The sequence below is a fragment of the Marmota flaviventris genome, chromosome 2 (genome assembly GCF_047511675.1).
Source record: "Marmota flaviventris isolate mMarFla1 chromosome 2, mMarFla1.hap1, whole genome shotgun sequence".
Lineage (NCBI taxonomy): Eukaryota > Metazoa > Chordata > Mammalia > Rodentia > Sciuridae > Marmota > Marmota flaviventris.
The window spans coordinates 70,851,295-70,872,361 of NC_092499.1; the positions used below are offsets into that span (position 1 = coordinate 70,851,295).

General features: G+C 36.5%; 1 protein-coding gene across 1 annotated transcript in view; it reads right to left on the reverse strand.

Moving 5' to 3' along the window:
* Syt16 (synaptotagmin 16) overlaps positions 1-20,425 on the reverse strand; it is a 120,193-nt gene extending 99,768 nt beyond the window's left edge. Inside the window, exon 1 of the mRNA XM_027929801.2 lies at positions 19,903-20,425. Within this exon, the coding sequence (XP_027785602.2) occupies positions 19,903-20,425 (523 nt within the window). The remainder of the gene's footprint in view (positions 1-19,902) is intronic.
* Between the last annotated feature and the right edge of the window lie 642 nt (positions 20,426-21,067).

The following is a 21,067-nucleotide window of genomic DNA, read 5'->3' on the forward strand; positions in this document are numbered from 1 at the left end:
ATTATTATTTTTATTCATTTATTTATTTTAGTTTTAGATGGACACAATATCTTTATCTTATTTTTATGTAGTGCTGAGGATAGAACCCAGTGCCTCATGCATGCTAGGCAAGCACTCTACCCATGAGCCACAACCCCAGCCCATAATAATTATTATTATTTGATGAAAAACACTTCCCACAATTTCTTAAATCCTCACAATTTAAAATTCCTTAATACAGAGCTGGCCAAAAGAGCACACCACCAAGAATTCTTTTGACACATCCTCATAAGTCGTCTATTTGCCTAACATGCCAGAAACTCAGCAAAGTTTAACCTTCCCACTAACTTAATTTGCAAAACAGTTATCATGAATCTAGCATATGAAAGTCACAGTGCTAAATACAGTGGTGATGGAATATGTGGATGGTTAATAAATGATCCCTGTTCTAAAGAGTTTACAGTCTACAGGGAAGCTCACACAGGCACATTAGGGATCATGACAAAATTAATGTGGCTAAAATTAAAGTGGTGTTTGAAACATATTTATGAACCAATTACTTATAGTTTGACAGGAATTCCATTGTCTTCCACAACATAACTTTAAAGTAACAATATAATTGAATATTTCAAAGACTCAGTTGATGATGAACAAAGTTCTTCTACACTGAAAATGAATAGCCTTCTCTCTGCTACATATAACATCTCTCCCATCTTAGCTAAAAGCCTCTTAACAAGGGGACATCACTTGTAAAAGTGACCTGGGGCTGTGCCCACCATCAAAACTGAAGTAGCCTCACTTCATTTCCATAGATTCAGTGCCAAAGAGGAGTCATTGCTCCCTTGATCTTTTGTCCCTGGAGAATGCTCAAGAGATGTCACCAGAGCATATCGAATGGCTCCACAGGAGACATCATAATGGTTATACTACAGCTAAGTTGCCTGAAATGGGCCCATTCACAGCTGCTCTGTGCAGTGATGCTGCGGTGGCCTCACCTGTACAACCAGGGCTTAATCTTAGTAGCAGGACTCATATGTCTTGCCTTACATCTCTGAGAACCAACAACGAAGTGGGAAGGCCATGCTTACATTCACAATTCATTTTATCTTGTAATTTAATCCATTCAGGCTGCTATAACTGAATACCATAGACTGGCTGGCTTATCAACAACAGAAATTTATTTCTCACAGTTCTGGAGCCTGGGAAGTCCAAGGTAAAGGCATCAGCAGATTACCAAATCTCACCAGATCTCATCTGGTGAAGGCCAACTTGCCCTGAGGACAAGGCAAGGCAGTCCTCTGGGTCGTCTTTTACAAAGGCACTAATACCATTCATTTGGGCAAAGCCTCAGATCTAATCTAGTCCCCAAAGGCTAACTCTTAATACCATCACACTGGTAGTTAGATTTCAGCCTGAGTTGGTGGAGGTGGGTGTACAAAAACATTCAGATCATAGCACTTGTCTTTTAAGTGCTCATAAATGCTGGATAGATTGCAGAATCACATCGGTTACACATCCACATTTTTGCAATCTGTATTTGGGGTAAAAATGGGAGTTCATAACCCACTTGAATCTAATGTATGAAATATGATATGTCAAGAGCTTTGTAATGTTTTGAACAACCAATAAAAAATAAATAAATAAATGCTGGATAGAGAAAATCAAGGCAAATCTTAAGAAACTGTATTTTTGCCTTATGTCTTCCTAAGGCAAACACAAAGTGTCAAAAATGTTAAGAACCTTGGAGAGTGTCATTGCCAACACTCTTCCAATTTCCACATTCTATAATTACTTGTAGAATATTTACAGGCTGAAGATGATGAGATCCAGCAGTGACAGCTAAGATAGGTTTACATTTGTTCATTAAGTCATTCAATTTTTGTTTTCATTCATGAAAACTTATGCAGCACTAAATGCGGGGAATGGAAAGATTTGTGTTTTAAAGCACAAGCCCCTGCCATTCAACTTGGCATGGGCACACTTACTTAAAAAAAAAAAAAAGTTAAGTGCAATATAAAATCTTTATTATTGAGAATTCAGTATGGTATCATAACACTGAAGAAGTTAACTGCCAGAAAAAGGCAAAGATGAGGAATGTGTAGAATGTGACAGAGGCTAGAAAAGAGATAGGGAAGCTTCCTAGAGAAGATACTGCTTGAGATGACTCTTGCAAGATGAGGAAAGTCTGCCTTCCCTTAACACTCTCTGCAATTTAACTCGGTAGCCACAAGGACCAGGAGAGGGAACTGGAGGTTTCAGGATACTGGAAGAGTGTGGGTCCAAATCATAAGAAGCTAAGTATCTTTCAAAGAAAATCATGCTGAAAGCTTTTTGTATGGAAAGATATGAAATATAATACAGAGTTTAAAATAAACATTCTGAGGGGAACCTGGCTGGAGGAGAGATAGGAGACGGAACTAATATAAAAATAGAGACCAGTTAGGACATTATTGCAACAAGCAGAGCGGAACAAGATGCATATCTGGATGAAGGTAGTGGAGGAGCTAGAGAGAAATTGCTTATTACAAGATAAGACAGAATCAATAGGATTTGGTTTATATTTACCAAACGCAAGTTAGGATGGGGGAGCAGTAAGGGACAAGGAGTGAAGATGGCCTTCCATCTGACTTTGATGCCTGGGTTTTCATAAATGAGATATAAAAAGGAAGAAGATTAGTGAGACTTTAAACGTGTTGAACTATAACTGTGTAATATCATCCCATGAAGAAAGTTGGATACCTGAGCCCAGAGCTCAAGACAGGGGACCAGATGAGTGGCAGAAATTTGCAGTAGAAGCCATGGAAAAGTATATAAGAGGGAAGGAAAAAAATATTTAGGAAACTGGCAGAAGGTGAATGAAAAGAAATAACTAGATGTGACAAAGGGAACATGAGGACAAGAGGAGTCAGAACCCAGCTGAGGAATGAGTTTCAGGAGAGGAACACTTGACTGTTTTTAACTGCCAAAATAAGTCAATTAAAATGGGAGTGGGGAGTCTGATTTTATGATGAAGCAATTCAGGACCACTGGCAACCTGAAAAGAGGCTGTTCGTTGGAATAGAAGAGTTGAAGACAAATTTCAATGAGTGAATAAGTAAGCAGGAGTTAGGAAAACGGAAATAACAAATACAGTTATTTCCCCATGAATTCCTTAAACTCAATTTAAGAACACTTAAGTTCAAGGGGCTGGGGATGTGGCTCAAGTGGTAGCGTGCTCGCCTGGCATGCATGCGGGCCTGGGTTCGATCCTCAGCACCACATACAAACAAAGATGTTGTGTCCGCCGAAAACCAAAAAAATAAATATTAAAAAATTCTCTCTCTCTCTCTCTCTCTAAAAAAAAAAAAAAAAAAACCAAACAAACATTCTTTAAAAAAAAAAAAGAAAAGAAAAGAAATAGGACCCCAAGAAATTTCTTTGTTGCCAGTTACTACTCTGGGGCTAGACTTCTTGTAACAAAAGCATGGTGGGAGGGAGGGCTTCAACCCATCAGAGGACTTCAACCCATTGGAGGACAGCAGCTGCCATAAGGAAAATGCCTTGGGACTTTGAGTCAGACACGTGTGATTTTGGATCCCTTTTTTTTTCCCCCCTACCAGTTAGGGACAATGAACAAGTTATTTACCTTCCCTAAAACTACTGGCCTTTCCTTTAAAAGTAGAAGTTATCATTTATCACCACCCTGGACATACTTCAAAAAAATATGATCTAAGAACACAACGTACATAAAATACCTAGCACATATTTAAGGTTATAATTTATTGAATACCTATCACGGTTGCCTTTATTATTACTGATATTAGCAATTGAGAAGTCCCTTATCTAAAGTGATCTACTATATCAATAAGAACTCTTGGCAAGGTCTCTCATCTTGGAGACTTTCCATGAGAAAGCACAGGCCAGTGGTGAATTTTTCTGCAAAGCCTGCCTTCCCTTTACACTTTTTACAATTTCAAAATCAATTTGGGGCCATGGATTTAGCTTCTAACCAAAGTCTTCATCAGAATCATTCCTGGATGTAATGCTAGTGGGATAGCCAAAATAAAGTAGCAGTTGCCTATTAAGATAAAAATACCATGTTCTCCATTTTAAAAAGAAATACATAAGAGCAAATAACTAATACAAAGGCATTTAAGTCGCTTCCACCTTTAATGCCATTTCACTATTTAAATGGCCAATATAGAACATGTGGTAGGCAGACCACCCCTCCCCTTTGATGGGATTTGTGATTGGCTTCTAATCAGTAGAGTATGGCACAACTAAACTACATAATATGAGATTCCTTTTGCTATCAGACTCTAGCTTGATGAAGTAAGTGACCATCTTGCAGAAGGAAGTGTCAGTGGCCTCTAGGTACTTGCAAGCAGCCTCTAGGAGTTGAAGGTAGCCTCCAACCAATAGTCAGCAAGCAACTAGAGCCCTCAGTCTATATCTGCAAGAAAATCAATTCTTCCAATAACCTGAGAGATCTTGAAGGTAGATTTTTTCCACCAGTTAAAGCTCCAGATAAGAATGCCGCCCAGCTGTACCTTGACTATAGCCTTATGAAACCTGAACAAAAGTTTCAGTTAACATATGCCTGGACTCCTAATACACAAAAACTGCAAAACAAATGTGCATTTTTTTAAGCCATTACATTTGTGGTAAAGTGTTATACAGCCATAGATACAGTTACCCCAGTCTAAAAATATGAGCTAGGGAGATTTTCTAACATTCAGGGAGAGAAGCTATGATCTAAATCAGCAGTGACAGCAGATGCATGGCATCAAATGAAATATGCTTTACCAGATTATTGGCAGACACACATCCATAAGCATACAGAAGCAGGTGTTTCAGGCACCTATGGTGACATGGCATATGTGATAACACAAGAAATCCAGGCTTGTCCTTGAAACAGGATTGTAATCAACATTCAGTGCAAAAGCAGTTGAGATATCCAAGAAAGGCTGCTCCTCTAACACAGCTGTTGTTTTCTGCCATCAACATCTATTCTTCCAACTTCTGAAATCCTGATTTTCTTCTGGTAAAGTACCTTTCCTCTATTCTCAACCCAAGTTAAGAAATGGCATATAACTTGGATCTGGCCAATCAGTTCATTCTATTTCCCTGACTTCAGTGATTGCTAATGTTTGTCACATAATTCAAAGTCAAACCAAGTAAATTAACACAAAATCCATGATTTGTGATTTATTTTTAATATACACAAAGTACATATATTTTTCTCTAATGTAGTTTAACCTTAAGAGAATATAAACCTGGATCATCCAACAGCCATCTCACTATGCACGGAGCTTGAGAATGGAGCCAACTCAAATGGAAGGAGAGGGTAAGAGACTGGGGATAAATGGAAAGAAACCAGATCCCAAAGATATCATATGAACTTCTAGGTAAAAATTCTATGAGACCACATTTGCTCCTAGATTTATCAATGACTTAAAAGGTCATCTCCTTCTTCATCTTTGCTTATAAGAAACTGAGAAATTTCAATAAAATTTGAGTTCAGTTCAGTTGTGCAAATAGTATAGTTCTGGGGACAGAAGCAATAGTGCCTCGGTGCCATTTTATGGCTAAGTATCGAGGATAAGAAACAGTGGCTCAGGCAAAAACTGGTCTAGCAGAGACTGTTGTGGTTAGATCTGGATTGTCTCCCAAAGGCTCAAGAGTTAAAGGTGTGGATCTCAGTTCAGCAATGTTCAGAGGTAGGCTTTTGAGAAGTGAGTGGATCATGAGGGCTCTGATCTTATCGGTGGATGAATCTATCAATAGTGTGATAACTTGATAGCATTACTGAAAAAGAATGGAACTGAAGGAGGTGAGGCCCAGTCGAAGGAAATGGGTCACTGGGGGTGTGCCTTGGAAGGGGATATCTTGTTCCCAGCTCCTTATCTGCTCTCTATTTCTGTTTCCTGGCTGTCATGAAGTTGGCACTTTCCTCTACCCCAGTTTTTCCATAACGTCCTGCCTCATCTCAGGACTAAAGCAATGGACAGAAACTGTAGGCCTTTAAGTTGTTTTTTCCTTAGGTATTTTGTCTCATGACTAAAATCTGATTAATGAAGACTCCAACAACAATAACTGTTTATTATTATAGATCTAAAAACTGGAGAACAATTTATCAACTTATAGTAGCTAGGCTTAGTAGTGGCTGCTTTTTGCAGGATCAAAACAATAAAACTAGGTAGTCCTAGAAAAACTTGAAATATTGAAAAAAAAAATTGAGTTTTGAAATAGGCTCTGATGCTACAGATTGAGAAGATAATGCTTACAGTTTCAGCTTCATAATTGTTCTCTTCTCCCCACCCCAGAAACTTCCTCTGGAACTCAGAAGAAGAGCTTCACAGAGATAAGGCCTCAGACATCTAAGAAGGGGACACTGGCTGTCTTGCCCTCTTATCTGTGCTGGGTTTTCAACGAGGTTGGTTCTTGAATGCTGAAAGAAGTTGAAGACTAGCTCCTGATCTATCAGCAGCAGCCAGGTGATGCCCCTCCTCAGATGTCTGTGCTTTACATCTGTAGGGATTCACCTCACCTCTTAGTTCTAAGAGCTCATGATAATCATGACTGCTTTCTCAGCCCTGAAATGCTGAAAGAAGCTGGAGACCAGCACCCAAACTTCTGATAGCAGCATGAAGGGCTGTGCTGGGGTGCCAAGAACAGGGGCAAGGAGTAAAACAAGATGTCACTCTTCTCTCCTTTGTCGTTCAACATCCCTTTACTGTTCTTTTTTTGGCACAACAAAGGAGAATGCCCTTTCACAAAGGAAAACTCTCATTTGCAGAATTCTATTTCCAAAATCCACATCAGGACATAGAAGAATGAATGTGGGCTGAGAGGTAACAGCTAAGGAACCATCACCGATCCTAATGCATTTCTCCCATTTGATTTTCTCAGGAGAAAAGTCAAATTGGCAAATAAAATGGTATAGTGGTTGACTCCTATGTTTGTTAGGTTTCTGTTACTGGGACAAATACATGAAATAATCAACTTATAAAGAGAAAGTTTATTTTGAATCACAGTTTTAGAGGTTTCAGTTCATGGTTGCCTGGCCCCAGTGGGTTGGAGCCTGTGGTGAGGAGTGATACCATGGTGAGGAACCTATGGCAGGCAGAGCAAACTTGCTTATCTCATGGAGGATCAGAAAAAGAGGAAGAAGAAAAGGGCTTGATCTGACTATCCCCTTCAATGACCACCCACTAGATCCCACCTCTACTACCTCCCAAGAGTGCCAAGCAAGGGAACACGTTTTTAACACACAGGTACCTTTGAGGAACATTCCAGATCCAAACTACAGCAACTCCTGAATATATTGTTGCTAGTTTCCCCATATAAACTAAGATTTTATAAGTTTAATCTTATAAACTTAGATGAAATTTCATTATAATATTTTTTATATATCCTATATGTATCTTTCTGGGTAAGTGGGTTTATAACTTTCATTAAAGTTTAAAAGGGACCTCTAACCCCCTAATAGTTGGTGTCACTGTCTCACGTTCTCAGTAATGTATTAATCATTTAAATTTGCTATGGAAAACATAGACAAGTTCTAGTAGTTAAATTCTTTTAAATGCTTTAAATATACTATTGATTGTTAGTCTCTTGGCTACAAAGGAAAAGAATCAATTTGAACTATCTCAAGAAAAAGCAGAGGAGGGAAAGGAAATTTATAAAAAGAACTTCAACCAGGGATGACAATGACCTAGTTTAAGAAAGAGACTTGAATAGGACTTTCTTCATACACTCCATGTAAACAAACTCTATTATATATGTTCAAAGGGATAGATATGTTACATAATTATGTGTAATAGTGAAAATTTAGAGATAAATATTTATCAAAATAAGAATGGATAAATGGGATGTTTATTAATACAGTCCAGTACTAAGTAGTTAACATCAACCAAATCTGCATAACATTGTATAACATTAAGTGGTAAAAAAAAAAAAAGTTGCAGAATACAATGTCCCATCTTATATCATTAATATAAAGTTTTAAAACATGCAAAATTGTGTTCAGTGTAGTTTATATATACATATGTTACAAGCAAAAGAACAAAAAATAATGAGAATCATAACCCCCAAATAGATTTTATTTACCCCTAGTGAGTAATGAAGAGAAAGACCCAGGAGACCTCAATTCTGTCTGTCCTAGATGGCTTCTTTAAAATAAATCTGAATTAAAAATGTTAAGATTTAGCAAAGTTGAAGAGCAGGTTTTGGACTACATATGTGAATTACTCTATTTTTTCTAGGTTTTTGAAATATTTCATGAACTTAAAAGCTAAGAAATATAAATGGTAATAAATGGTACTCAAAACTCCATTAGCAATGACCTAGACCTCCCCCTGGCATGATTAACAGGAGGGCAAAGAAAAGAAAAACTTAAATCACATTTCAGAAACTCTTCCCATTATAAGACTCCTTTTCAGAAACAAGACTCTCCCTCCTCAGGAGTGGATTTAAAGGGGTGCCAGGCAAACAGAAAGGGGATTTACAAAGGACAACAGAAGAGGAAAGGATAATATATCCATGGTATTTAAAAATAAATAAATAACACACAAACACACAGGTAAAAACTGTCCTTAGCAAGAAGAAACAAGATAAATAAGAAAGGTCTGATTAAGTTTGTGGCTCCTACCTAGCTCATTCCCTCCCCTCTTTTAGGCTGGATAATTGAAATGCTTCCCCTGGCTATATTACTTTCTCAAGGGCAAGGAAAACTTCTGAGCTTTTCTTTTCTTTCTTTTTTTTTAATATCAAGTGATTCCATTATTAAAGAATAATTTCCAATCTCTTGGGAATTGTTAAAATGGGATTTAAGCTTATTTAGAGTATAACTGCCTAATTCTTCTAATCCATTCCTAATGATGGCAAGAATGGAAAATATAAAAAGGACTTTATTTTCTCATTTTAAAGCTGTCCTTTAAAATGTCCCAGTATTCTATCATAATAACACAAATGAGTTAAGGTAAACATTGAATCCAGACTGATCATTTTCATAATGCATCTTTTCATTTCTGTCCATATAAAATTTTGCTACATCCCTAAAATTTTCTCTAAAAAAAGCACCCAAAATTGAAAAGTCAGTAACAATGGCAATAATAATATCCTTGCCTTAAATGTCAAGGATCTGAAAAGTATACGTCAACTTCTTACATATTCCTTAATTCCTTGCTTTTCTTTTCCAAAGCATATAATCAAAATATCAAGGAAATTAAGTTTATGAGGCTTTTAGAAAACAGATTCTGAAACTGTATCAGAATATTAAAGCTTTTTCCCTAAACAATTCTGAATAACCAAGGGAAATGATTACAAATGCAATCAAATCAAAACTAATAAATGAAGATAAATTTAACTAAGGATAGGCTCACTCTTAGAGCACTCATGCAATGGGAAAGCAAAGATCTAGGTTTGCAAAGGAATGAAAGTCAGGAGGCAGCATTTCCCACACTGTAACATGCCCTATAGAATTTTTTTAAAAACCTGCATGATTTATGGACCAACTGCATTATATTGTCTGATACCATGTAGTCTCAACTACCACCAGCGATCCCAAGAATATCGACAAAACAATATACCTGAAATCTATAAAGCAACTAAGAGCACTGTAGGGTTTTCCCTTTCCATGTGACATTGTCCTCACAGAGTAACCTGGTTGAAAAGTCAAATTGCATCACCCCAATTTCAAAACCTGCTGTTCTACTTCTTAAGTACATTCCATCTAGCCAAAGATTGTTTCTCAAGTTCTATATGCCAGTGTACTTGAAACACATTAATTCCATTAGCAGGCTATTTCAGGAAATAGTGAGCATATTTCTTGGAAACAAATATATGTGGTTTAAAAACAGCCTCAAAAAAAGAAAGAAAGAAAAAGAAAAAGTCTGAGGTGAAAATATGCAAACAAAGATGATTTTAAAAAGCAATTAAAATTCCTTCCCATAACATATCAAAGGTGTCATAGCTGCTTATCTACTGAGAAGTCAGTGTTTTGGATTTGGGTCTTTAAACCAAAAAGCCTATCTTGGGATGGCACTATAAGTAGTCTCTGCCTCTTAATCATCGGCAACTGCTAAATGAAGTGTATCTATTTTCTCTGTTACATTACTATTGGCAACCAGGTCCTCAGTAAGTGCCCAGAAATGTTTCCATGGTTACAAAAAGCATTCAGCATCCCTCTTGTTTTGGGCCAATTTAGCTTAAAATCTATTGTGGAGAAAAATATGGCACATTAAGGAACATAAAATCAAGATACAAACGTTATGAAAAGAATTCAAGATTAAATGGGAAAAGCAGGCTTGACAAGGCTTTTTAAAAAGTGCACATAAATCACTGATTAAAATGCTGCCTTTCCCTCATGTATCTCCAAATTCTTCTCTTGAATAGACTGCAAAGCAATCTACATAGAAGGCCTGTATTACCCATTGGTATAAAGGAGGGAAATGAGTGCATGAGGATTCTCTAAGACTATTAACTTGCAGTTGAAATAAATTTTTTTTAAAATTTAAGAACCCCACAGGTGTTTTAACATCCATACAGCTGAGAGTCCAGTCACATATCCTAGTCTCGTAAGGGCCCCCAGGGTGTTCAGATATTTTGACGAAAGAGAGGAACAAGAGCTTTTGTTCAATGGCTATAAGGCATTTGGAGTGAATTAGTGGGCTATTTCACATCAGGGAGAGAGAGAGAAATGGAAGCTCCCTAGAGGCAACTTAGTAAAGCTCCTCGATCCATAAAGCTGTGAGCAAACTGGGCCAATGAGACGGTCTCATTCTAAGCCTTTGCTGCAATCCCAATTCCCACTGCCACCAAAGAGCCAGGGCATTAAAAACATTGTTGCTTCCTCTGGAACATATTAAACAAATGATGTAAGTTTTTGAGTAGTCAGAGGGAGAGGCCTATGGCTTTTCTCATGTATACTTGTCAGTTCCCACAGTGGTCAGGTGCAGCAGGTGGCCAGTGCATATTTGATAAAGGAAGGCAATAACACAATGCCTCGAAAAATGTCCCTCCCCACATCTCCCTCACATGCATGCTATCTTCACCGTTTTCTATTGCATTTATTGTCTCTGTGAAATTGAAAGAAGAGGTGGGTGGGATTTAGAGTCATGATATTGTTAAGAACTAATGTGAAGACTCTCATTTCTAGGAAGATAAAGTAAACATAACATTTCCTTATTCCACTCCATAAGCACCAAAAACTCTAACATCATACATAAAATGAAGGAAAGAAGATAGAAAGGTGCAGAGAGAAAGGTAGACCGGCTAGCACCTTGATGCTTGAAGAACAAGACGGTGGTCAGTTCCCTGGATTCTTTACCTCATGTAGCCCAGACTTGCAGCTGGCAGCCCCCAAATTCCTGTAGCTACAAACAAAAAAAGCCTCAAGAAAAGCTTGTTCTTCTCCTCCAAAGAACCAGTAAAGGTACAGTCTGTCAAGGCAGAACATTTTTATACAGCAACTGCTCTAGTCTAGCCAAAGACCACAGAAAACTATGGCCCCTCACCCACAACCACAGAAATCACAAAGGGGGCCTAAGCATCCACCCTTGTACATTTGTAATGAGGTCCCCAGGACCCTCCCTGGGGATACAGAAGAAGGCCAAGTAGGAACCAGAATTTCTATCCTCATGGTCAATAATAAGCATCCTCCCTCCCAGGAGTGTTAGCAGAGACCAAGCTGGGAGCTGAGTCTTCCAACCCCACCTGGAAGTAATGAGTCACCCCTCCATCCCAACCTAGGTGGTGTCTGGGGAGGTCTAGTGGAGACCTGAGACTTTTATTAGGTTGCACCCACCTCAGAGTCAGTGGAAACCACATGAGGGTATAAAACTAACCCTCTTTTAATAAGAAACACACCCTTCAAGAGTCAAGCCAGCTAAAAGGGAACCTGGACCTACCCCACCTAGCAGTAACAAGATGATATGCTATTGCATGCTAGAGTCATGTCAAAGTATTTTTTCTGAGATGCTGTTTTGGTGGAGCAACGACAAAATCATGACATGTGTTGTTCTTCATTAGGTTCATATTGTTCTAAACCGGTTTCTTCTTACAAGCTATGATATTAACTCCCAATCCTATATTCTTCCCTTAAATTTAGTCTCCAAACTGATGCTAGAGTTGTTCTTCTAAAGCACAGCCTTTTGGTATCACTGTTCATTAAAAGACTTTTTTGAGATTCTCGGCTGCTTATAGGATAAAAGCTAAACTCTAACACAGAAAACAAACACCTTTTCAACTGCAGCCTGAGCTCCAGCTTCAGGGTACATCCCTAGTCCACATGTCAGCATTCATGCCATTTCCTCCCACTGGAATGTCTTTCTCCCTCTATTCACGTATTACATTCTGACTCATCCTCCCAGTGTGCATTCCCATAGAATCTGCTCTGTGGAACTTTACCTGGCACCTCAGGGTAAAATTATCTCAAAAGTTGCCATATACCAATTGCAACTTTCCACAAACCCTTTAATAGAACTAGCTACTTGTATCTCTTATGCATTACAGATCTCGTTAATGGAATGTCAATATCTTATTCATTCCTTTATCCTTCCGTCCTAATTTACATTCTACCTAATTTAATAAGAATGTTCAGTTCAATTCAATTCAGTTTAAGAGTGTAAAAGTACATAAGTTCTAAATTCCAGCTTCCACTTGAGATATAGAAAATTGGAAATAATGCACCCCCTCTTTAAACAACAGCAAAATCTAGATCATTCGTAAAATGACTAACCTGTTGGAGTTACAAGGCCATAAAGCAACCAAATAATCCCCAAATTAAGGAGAGACAACTGTTTTCAGAAGGATTCAAACACTTGCTTGCTCAGACAGATGCTGATATCATACAGGCTCATCAGAAAATTTAAGCTCATATTTTCAGGTAATTTCTAATGGTCAAATAACCCATGGGAATAACAAACTCACTCAAGGGAAATTCAAAGCTACTTGGACGCTCTTCTTCACAGAACTCACGAGGGGTTCACAAGAAGATTGGGGGCAGGACCGGAGTGGAGGAAGCTATTCTCATGGTTTAGTCATGAGGAAGGGGAAAAAAATGTATCAAAAAGAAAAGTGCCACTAAGATTCTTCTCTCCTTTTTCCACTATGGAACAAAAGCTTTAGGCCACTTTGGAAAGGACAACAAATCCTTTTGTCCTCAGATCACAGGCAAAGACACATTAAGGTGGATAAGGAGAACACAATGAAAACTTCTGCAGATGAAGGGGCAGGAAGAAGTCCTAAGGATCAGACCCTTAGAGATCCTCTACCTATGGGAGAAGGAAGAATTACTGAGAAGGCCCTAATCCCAAAACACAAGAATACAGTCCCTGCCTAAGGCTGAGGCTGCCCCAGAACAGCAGAAAATGCATCCGAAGTCCAACCACATCACACTATCAAACAGTAACAAGTCACAGTAGGCTCCTCCTGGGAAAAAGTAAAAGCCTAAAAATAGAAAGCCCCTCTGAGACACAGGCAAGGACAAAGCTGAAGGTGGAGCCACTTTGACGAAACTCTACAGCAAACAGGCCTCCACTCTAAAGGCAGTGTCGTAATAGAAGAATTTAAAACCTGTATTGCACTCAGGATAACAATAACAACAAAACCAAACACAACTCACATTCTGACTACATTAAGTCAACCCACTCACACTAAATGCCCAGTGTTAGGAAATGCTGGCCTATTTCCAGGCTGAGATACTACATACTTTCCCTACACATGAATTGGAATACCAGAAGGAAGAGCCAGAGAGAATGGATTTGGGGTTTTTATAGTTTAAAAAGATATTTAAAAAGATTATAACCAAAAATTGTCAAAAGGGCTTTTTCACTAAATTGATATACCCAACAGAATTAGAAAACAAAAACAAATACTAGAACATATGCATATACTCATATGCAAGCTTGTGCACACACACATATGTATACCCCATAAATATGCTGCTAAAAAAGATATATTATAGGCAAAGAAATAAAGATAAGAATTATAGCAGACATGAAAATTATGCAAGCCATAAAACAGTATAATAGCCATCTTTTCTTGGGGAGTGGGGGGTAGTACTAGGGATTGAACTCAGGGATACTCAGCCACTGAGCCACATCCCCAGCCCTATTTTTTATTTTATTTAGAGACGGGGTCTCACTGAATTGCTTAGTGCCTCACTTTTGCTGAGGCTGGCTTTGAACTCGTGATCCTCTGATCCTCTCACCTCGGCCTCTCAAGCCTCTGGGATTAGAGGTGTGTGCCACCACATCCAGCTATAATAGCAATCTTAAAGTCCTGGAAGAAAATAACTATAAACCAGAACTCTATGCTTAGCTAAATGGTTTTTAAATAAATGAGAAATGTTTTTTCAAACAAAATCTGAGATAATTCAATACAAGCATATATATAAGAAATGTTAAAATGAAGACAGCTTCAGGTTGAATAAATGAAAATAAATAAAAAACTGTCAAAGCATTGTTTAAAAGTAATTGACAAATATATTTTTTAAAAAATCAAGATTATTTAGTAGAGGCATATATATGTGCTAGAAAAGTCAAATAAAAAGTGCTTCAAATTATATAAATGAAATAAATATAAAGATGTTTTCTTACTTTCATCATTCTAAGAGATAAAAAATATCCCAAAGCAAAACAGCATCAATGTATTGTATGTTTGCTGAATGTGTACAGGAAAAACATCTGGTATAAATGCAACAAATTACAACAGGAAGAATCTAGAGCACACTCTTGAAACATCTTCATACTAGTTTGAAATAGTGCATTATTTCAGGATAGATTTTGCTTCAACCAGAGATATGAAAAATTGTATTCAAAAATAAGAATTGTAATGTACTCCACTGTCATCTATAAATAAAAAATAAATAAAATTTAAAAAAAAAATCCTATGATGATCATTACACAGACTTAAATGAGCCTAAGTAGACATAAAATTGAATTATAAAAACCCCAAATCCAAAAGAAAGCAGAAAAATTCAGATGAAAGATACAAAGAAGAGGTGGAATAAAAGGAAAAGAATCTAGCAAGATGGCAGATTTTAATTTAATAATATCAATACATACAGTTAAAACACATCAATTAAAAATGAAAGATTGTCATCTTGAATTAAAAAGTGAGACTTAATTCTATGCTATACACATGGTATCCACCATAAATGTAAAATAGGTATAAGTCAAATAGTGGAAAAGAACACACTATAAACACACTGATTAAAGCAAAATAGGGCAGCCTCACTGACATAAAAGTACTTTAGGACAAGAAATAGTAAAAGATAAAATGGTACATCTCAAAGTAACAAAGATATCAATTCACCAAGAAGACATATTTTTCTAAAATGTGAATATTTAATAAGAAAGCTTCAAACTACAAGAAGCAAAAACTAACAGAAATGAAAAATGGAAATAGCCAAACCACTTGTAGAGTTCAAGACTTGCATACTACTCTCAGTAACCAATTGAATGAAATCAAAAGGCAAAAAAGAAAAATCTATAAAAACAAAAACCAATTCCTTAGAAAATAGATAGTCAATCTCTACTAGACAGATCCCCAAACAAACATCCAGTATCAAGAAAAAAAGAGAGAACCGCGCTATAAATACCATAAACATTAGGAGAGTAGTAAGGCTACTGAAGAAATTTTGCAGAGGATAATGAGAGTTTAGGTGAGACTATATGGGGATGCTCTGACAGGGTAGAGTGTAAAAGTGATGGTGCTGGAAAAGAGAAGTAGGTAAGTCCATGAAGCCATGGTGCAGAGGTTTTACAGAGAGATAAAAAGAGAATTGGCATAGAGAGCAAATAGATTTATAAGAAACTATGGAATTTAGGTTCAAGTCATATAATATGCTAAATGATAAATAATGACTTTGATGGTGACTGTTGTGAACAGCCAGAAGCAATGGAATCACTAAAGTATCTTTAGAAAAATAGGACCATAAAACTATAATCTGGAATGCTTTATTGATAGTGTTTGCTTTGGGGTCTCTGCACTTTGTACTGCATAAAGTAATTTTTCAGTAATACTGTGTCCTCTGATTTCTTGAGACAGCATTACCAAGAGGAGAGGGGCTGTACCCTGAGGTGGGGCAAGGAGGCTGATGCCTCGGTTTTGCTACAGAAATCCTCACTTGCACTGTTTTATGTCTAATAGATAGGCTAAAATTCGTCTATTGAGGATGCAGCATGCTTACCTGGAATTCAACATCATGCCAATAGTGGATTCCCAGTGCTATAACCTATTCACTCCTTTTATTAGATCTACAGTGTCTAATGCACAAGAGGTTGCTATGCACAGATAATTTTCTCTCTCTCTCTCTCTCTCTCTCTCTCTCTCTCTCTCTCTCTCTCTCTTGTGTATCCAGCTGATGTTGGAAACTAAAACAACAGTCTGTATTACAATATGCTTCTTTTTTTAATTTATTTTTTTATTCTAATTTGTTATATATGACAGCAGAATGCATTACAATTCATATTACACATATAAAGCACATTTATCATATCTCTGGTTATATACTAGGTATATTCACACCATTCATGTCTTCATACATACAGTTAGGATAATGATACCCATCATATTCCACCATCTTTTGTCCCCCCATGCCCCCTCCCTTCCCCTTCCTCCCCTTTGCCCTATCTAGAGTTCGTCTAATCCTCCCATGCTCCCCCTCCCAGCCCCCACTATGAATCAGCCGCATTATATCAGAGAAGATATTCGGCATTTGGTTTTTTGGAATTGGCTAACTTCACTTAGCATTATATTCTCCAATTCCATCCATTTATCTGCAAATTCCATACAACCAATACCTAAACAGAACATGGTTATGAGGATGGAGGATAGCACACTTATGAAGTCATAGTGTGCCAAACATTATGGCAAAGATAAAGAATAGAGGGAAAACAGAGTATGTCCTTAACAGGTTTATGATAAAAGTTTGGCTCTATCTAATCAGATTTGAAGGGAACTAATTTAAGCAAAACACATAAAAAATTTTATTCAAATTAATTTATAGACTAGAATACAACATGTATACAGATAAATATATATATAATCACCAACATGTATACAGATAATATATATATAAGAATGCCATGTATCTTTAATTATTCAGTAATTATGTTTAAAACTTAAAATAAAACAAACCCCATTAAACTAAAAAAAAAGAAAGAAAGAAAGAGGGTAGTAAGGAAGTAGTATGCTCATAGAGGAAGCAAACAAAACTCTTGAAAAGCACTAACTTAGAAAAAAGCCAGATAACTCAGATAATCTTATATTTATTAAAGAAATTGAATTTGCATTTCAAAACTTTCCCATGAAGAAAATTCCAGGCTCAAAAGTCTTTACTGAAAAATTCTAGGAGTGGACAAAAGACACCATTTCATAACTTGTATAATTTTCATGTGAGAAGTCTACTGTAATTCTTTTATTTTTTTTGCAAGCCATAAAAAATAATAATTCTCAGGCTGGGGCTGTAGCTCTGTGGTAGAACGCTTGCCTCGCATGTATAAAACACTGGGTTCAATCCTCAGCACCACATAAAAATAAATAAATAAATAAAATAAAGATATTGTGTCCATCTATAACTAAAAAAAATTTTAAAATAATAACTTTCAACATTTTTTTCTGAATTATAAGAAAGGTAAATACTTAACAACCCATTTTATATGTCAGCATTATGCAGATACCAAACCAGATAAAGAAATAGGAAGAAGACTACAAAAATCAATATCCCTAATGAAAATAGATGAAAAAGTTCTAAACAAAACACCAGCAAAACAATTTCAGAAATAAATGAGAATAATAATATACCAAGACCAAGTGGATTTTATCCAAGCTGTACTAGGCTGGTTCAACATTCGAAAATTAATCAATGTAATTCATCTCAACATATTAAATAAGAAAAATCATGTGATCATCCCCAGAGATGAAAAACAACATTTAACAGAATTCAACATTCTTTTTTGATCAAAAGCTCTCAGCAAGCTAGATCAGAAGGGAACTTCAACATACAACAAACAGCTACAGAAACATAACCACTAAGTTATAAAAGACTGAGAGCTTTTACACCTAGTTTAATATCAAAGCAGGAATATAAATCTTACCACATCTTACCACTCTTTTTTTTATTTGTTCTTTTTAAATATACATGACAGTAGTTACCATTCTTTTTTACATGATAACAAGGCCCTATTCAAAGTAATTGGACAAGAAAAAGAAATAATAGATATTAATTTTGGAAAAGAAATTAAACTGGAGATCCCCAAATATCCCTTATTGTACAGAACTGTACAATAAAGATGAATTTATAATATGTAATTATCCTTTTAAAAGAAAGTGTTTACATGTAAATTCTAAAATCAGACTGCCTAAACTCTGCAGCTTCCTAAGTGTGAATCTTGTTTCAAACTCTCTAACTGTCCCTTTTCTCAACTATAAAGTAAGAAAAACAGCAGTATGTTCCTTTTAGCATTGTTAGCTTTCCTTGTCATTATTCCATCATTAGTCTTTAGTTGATGTCCTACTATATACCTAACACTATGCTCACAGCTAAGAATACAGAGACAAAGCTAGGGCAAGGTTCTTGCCTTTAGGATTACAATATAGTGAATAAATAGCTCCTAAGTGGATAAATAAACAAGTTGATTTCCTGCTATTAGATTATATTAAAAAATTTACAAAACCAGTGTTAAGTATTTTGGGGTCAGATACACATTAATTTCAAATACTTTTCAACTTGGGCAAGAATTTTTGAAAATATGAACAGAAATTCAACTCAACTCTAAGAAATTCTACTGCTTGTCCAAATACTTCTAGATGAATCGCTACAGATAATTTAAAAAGACTCAACATTGCAAGACTTTAGATTATTAGATTCAGAAAGAATATCAGACTACCTCATTTTTACCAGTTTATTCTAGGATTTCATTCTTTAATCTGAGTGAGGGTATCAAAAAAGCATTATAAGAGGAATATGAAATTATGCTTCCTTCAATAACACTTCCTGTATTTGGACAAGATACTTTTCTAAAAAGATAAAGCTAAGAGGAACACTGAAAATGGATGAAGAGACTAGTAAATATCCTTGAAAAATCTGCTCCCTCCAATAAGAAAGGAATAATGGATTTTATATATGCCATTAATTACCTACTAATCTGTGTGAGCTACACATTATAAACACATACCAACCCCCTTCTATGCATATCATTGCATCTGTCCTTAACCCAGTAGAATGTCCTTACTTCAGGTTAGAGTATTAGAAGCATAAGAAATTTCTGCTGGAACTGAGGACAGCTACTTTCACAGAGTTAATTAGATTGTTATCATATTCATTATGCATTTATTGAAGGCCCAATAGGCGCTCAGCTCTGACAGCATGAAGCTTCATAGGCAGCATTTATTAAATGTGTCCTTATCGTGCAAGGCTGAAAGAAAAGGAAGCTATTCCTATTTCAAAGATTTCCTATCTACTGTCATCTCACATCACATCTCAATGAAACACTGTGAGAAGTGTTCTTGGAGTGTTATCAACTAAAAATTCTGCAACAAGTATGGCTTTTTGCACAGGATTTCACACTGAATAATATAGTAACATTTAGAAATTCCTAACCCAGAGGGGAAAAAAAGAACATTTTAAAAGATATTTTTAAAAGCATGACATGTGCACAAGGGGCTTCTCAAATGGAATCCATGGATTCATTTAGAGCATTTCAATTGCTCAGAACTATTGTTTTGCAATATGGAGCTCACAAAATGGATCTTCCAAAGTTTTATGTACTGAAAGTGTTCTTACAGATTTTTATCTCTCAGTCAGAAGCCAGAATGAGGTAAGGTATAAGAGAGAGAAAAAAATAAAATCAATATAACTAAAAACCAGCCAAAATAAAACAAATAGAAAAGTCCTTTGGAAGAATTCAGAGAAAATGATACTGGCTAGCTTACCTTGCTTTTTTCCATTAACTTTTTCTAAAGTGCCAGGAAGCTGGCTGTCAAAGCTGTGTTGAAGGCCACATCTTTGCTTTTCAAGGTGATGCTCTTCCTCAGCAATAGAAGAAAGCACATGTGGGGCCTTGGGGTCATTCAGGGTCTGATTGGGCCATTGAGATATTATAGAACATGAGTCCTTTGCATGTTGGCTAAGTCTGGGGCTGGAAATTTGGACAGAGTCCTGCAAATCAGTATTACAACATGATAAATGATCCTCTTCAATAAACAAGTCATTTGCATCTTCTTGGCTCCAATCATTGTCTTGTTCTTCATCTTCAAAGAATGTCTCCTGAATCTTAATATCATCTAAGTCCTGGTCTAATGTGTCACTCAATTTAGAGTCTTGTTTGCTTAAATGCACCAGAGGAGCTGATAAAGTTTCCCCTGCTTGCTGGAGAGCTTCATAAACTCGGGATATCCAGGAAGAAAAAGACTGGAAGAAGTTCTGGGAATCCTCAGATGCCATGGTCAATACCATGGCCAACTATCTGGTGTCTAGAGAGTCCACTCGTTCCGTCCTCAGTACTCTGGACTTAATGTGAACTACAGAATAAGCATGATGAGAAATTAAACTGGAGGTCTCTTAATGGTTGTGAATAGTTCACTCTCAAAACTTCTCAGCTGAAACAGAGGAAAGAAATACTTACACCTGTTAAAGTTACAACCTCAGACCCATCACCAAATACCTACAATCAATGTCAAACAGCATTTGGGGATAAAGAAACATCATCCTTGAAATCTCAAGACAGCTAAATAAAAATAACTGTGAAAGTCTAAATGTGGATTGTATCAAAGCCTCTTCACCTCCACAGAAATGTACAAATCTTCCATTAGCAGTACTGGGTTCTATTCATGGGAGCTGAGAAAAGTTTATCCCATATAGACCATGCTTATCAGTGTGAAAAGGATAAATGAATATTTATTAAGAGCCAACTGGGCATGGCATTGCAAAATACAAGAAGAGTTTCATCTACAAACTTGCAGAACCCAGAAAGCTGACTAATAGGCATCTCTGCTTTGTGACACAAAGGTTTATTCTTTCAAAAGAAATATGTTTTTTCTGGAATTAAAAAACTTTAAGCAAATCTTAAAATAAGACTTTACATTTTTATGCAATCTC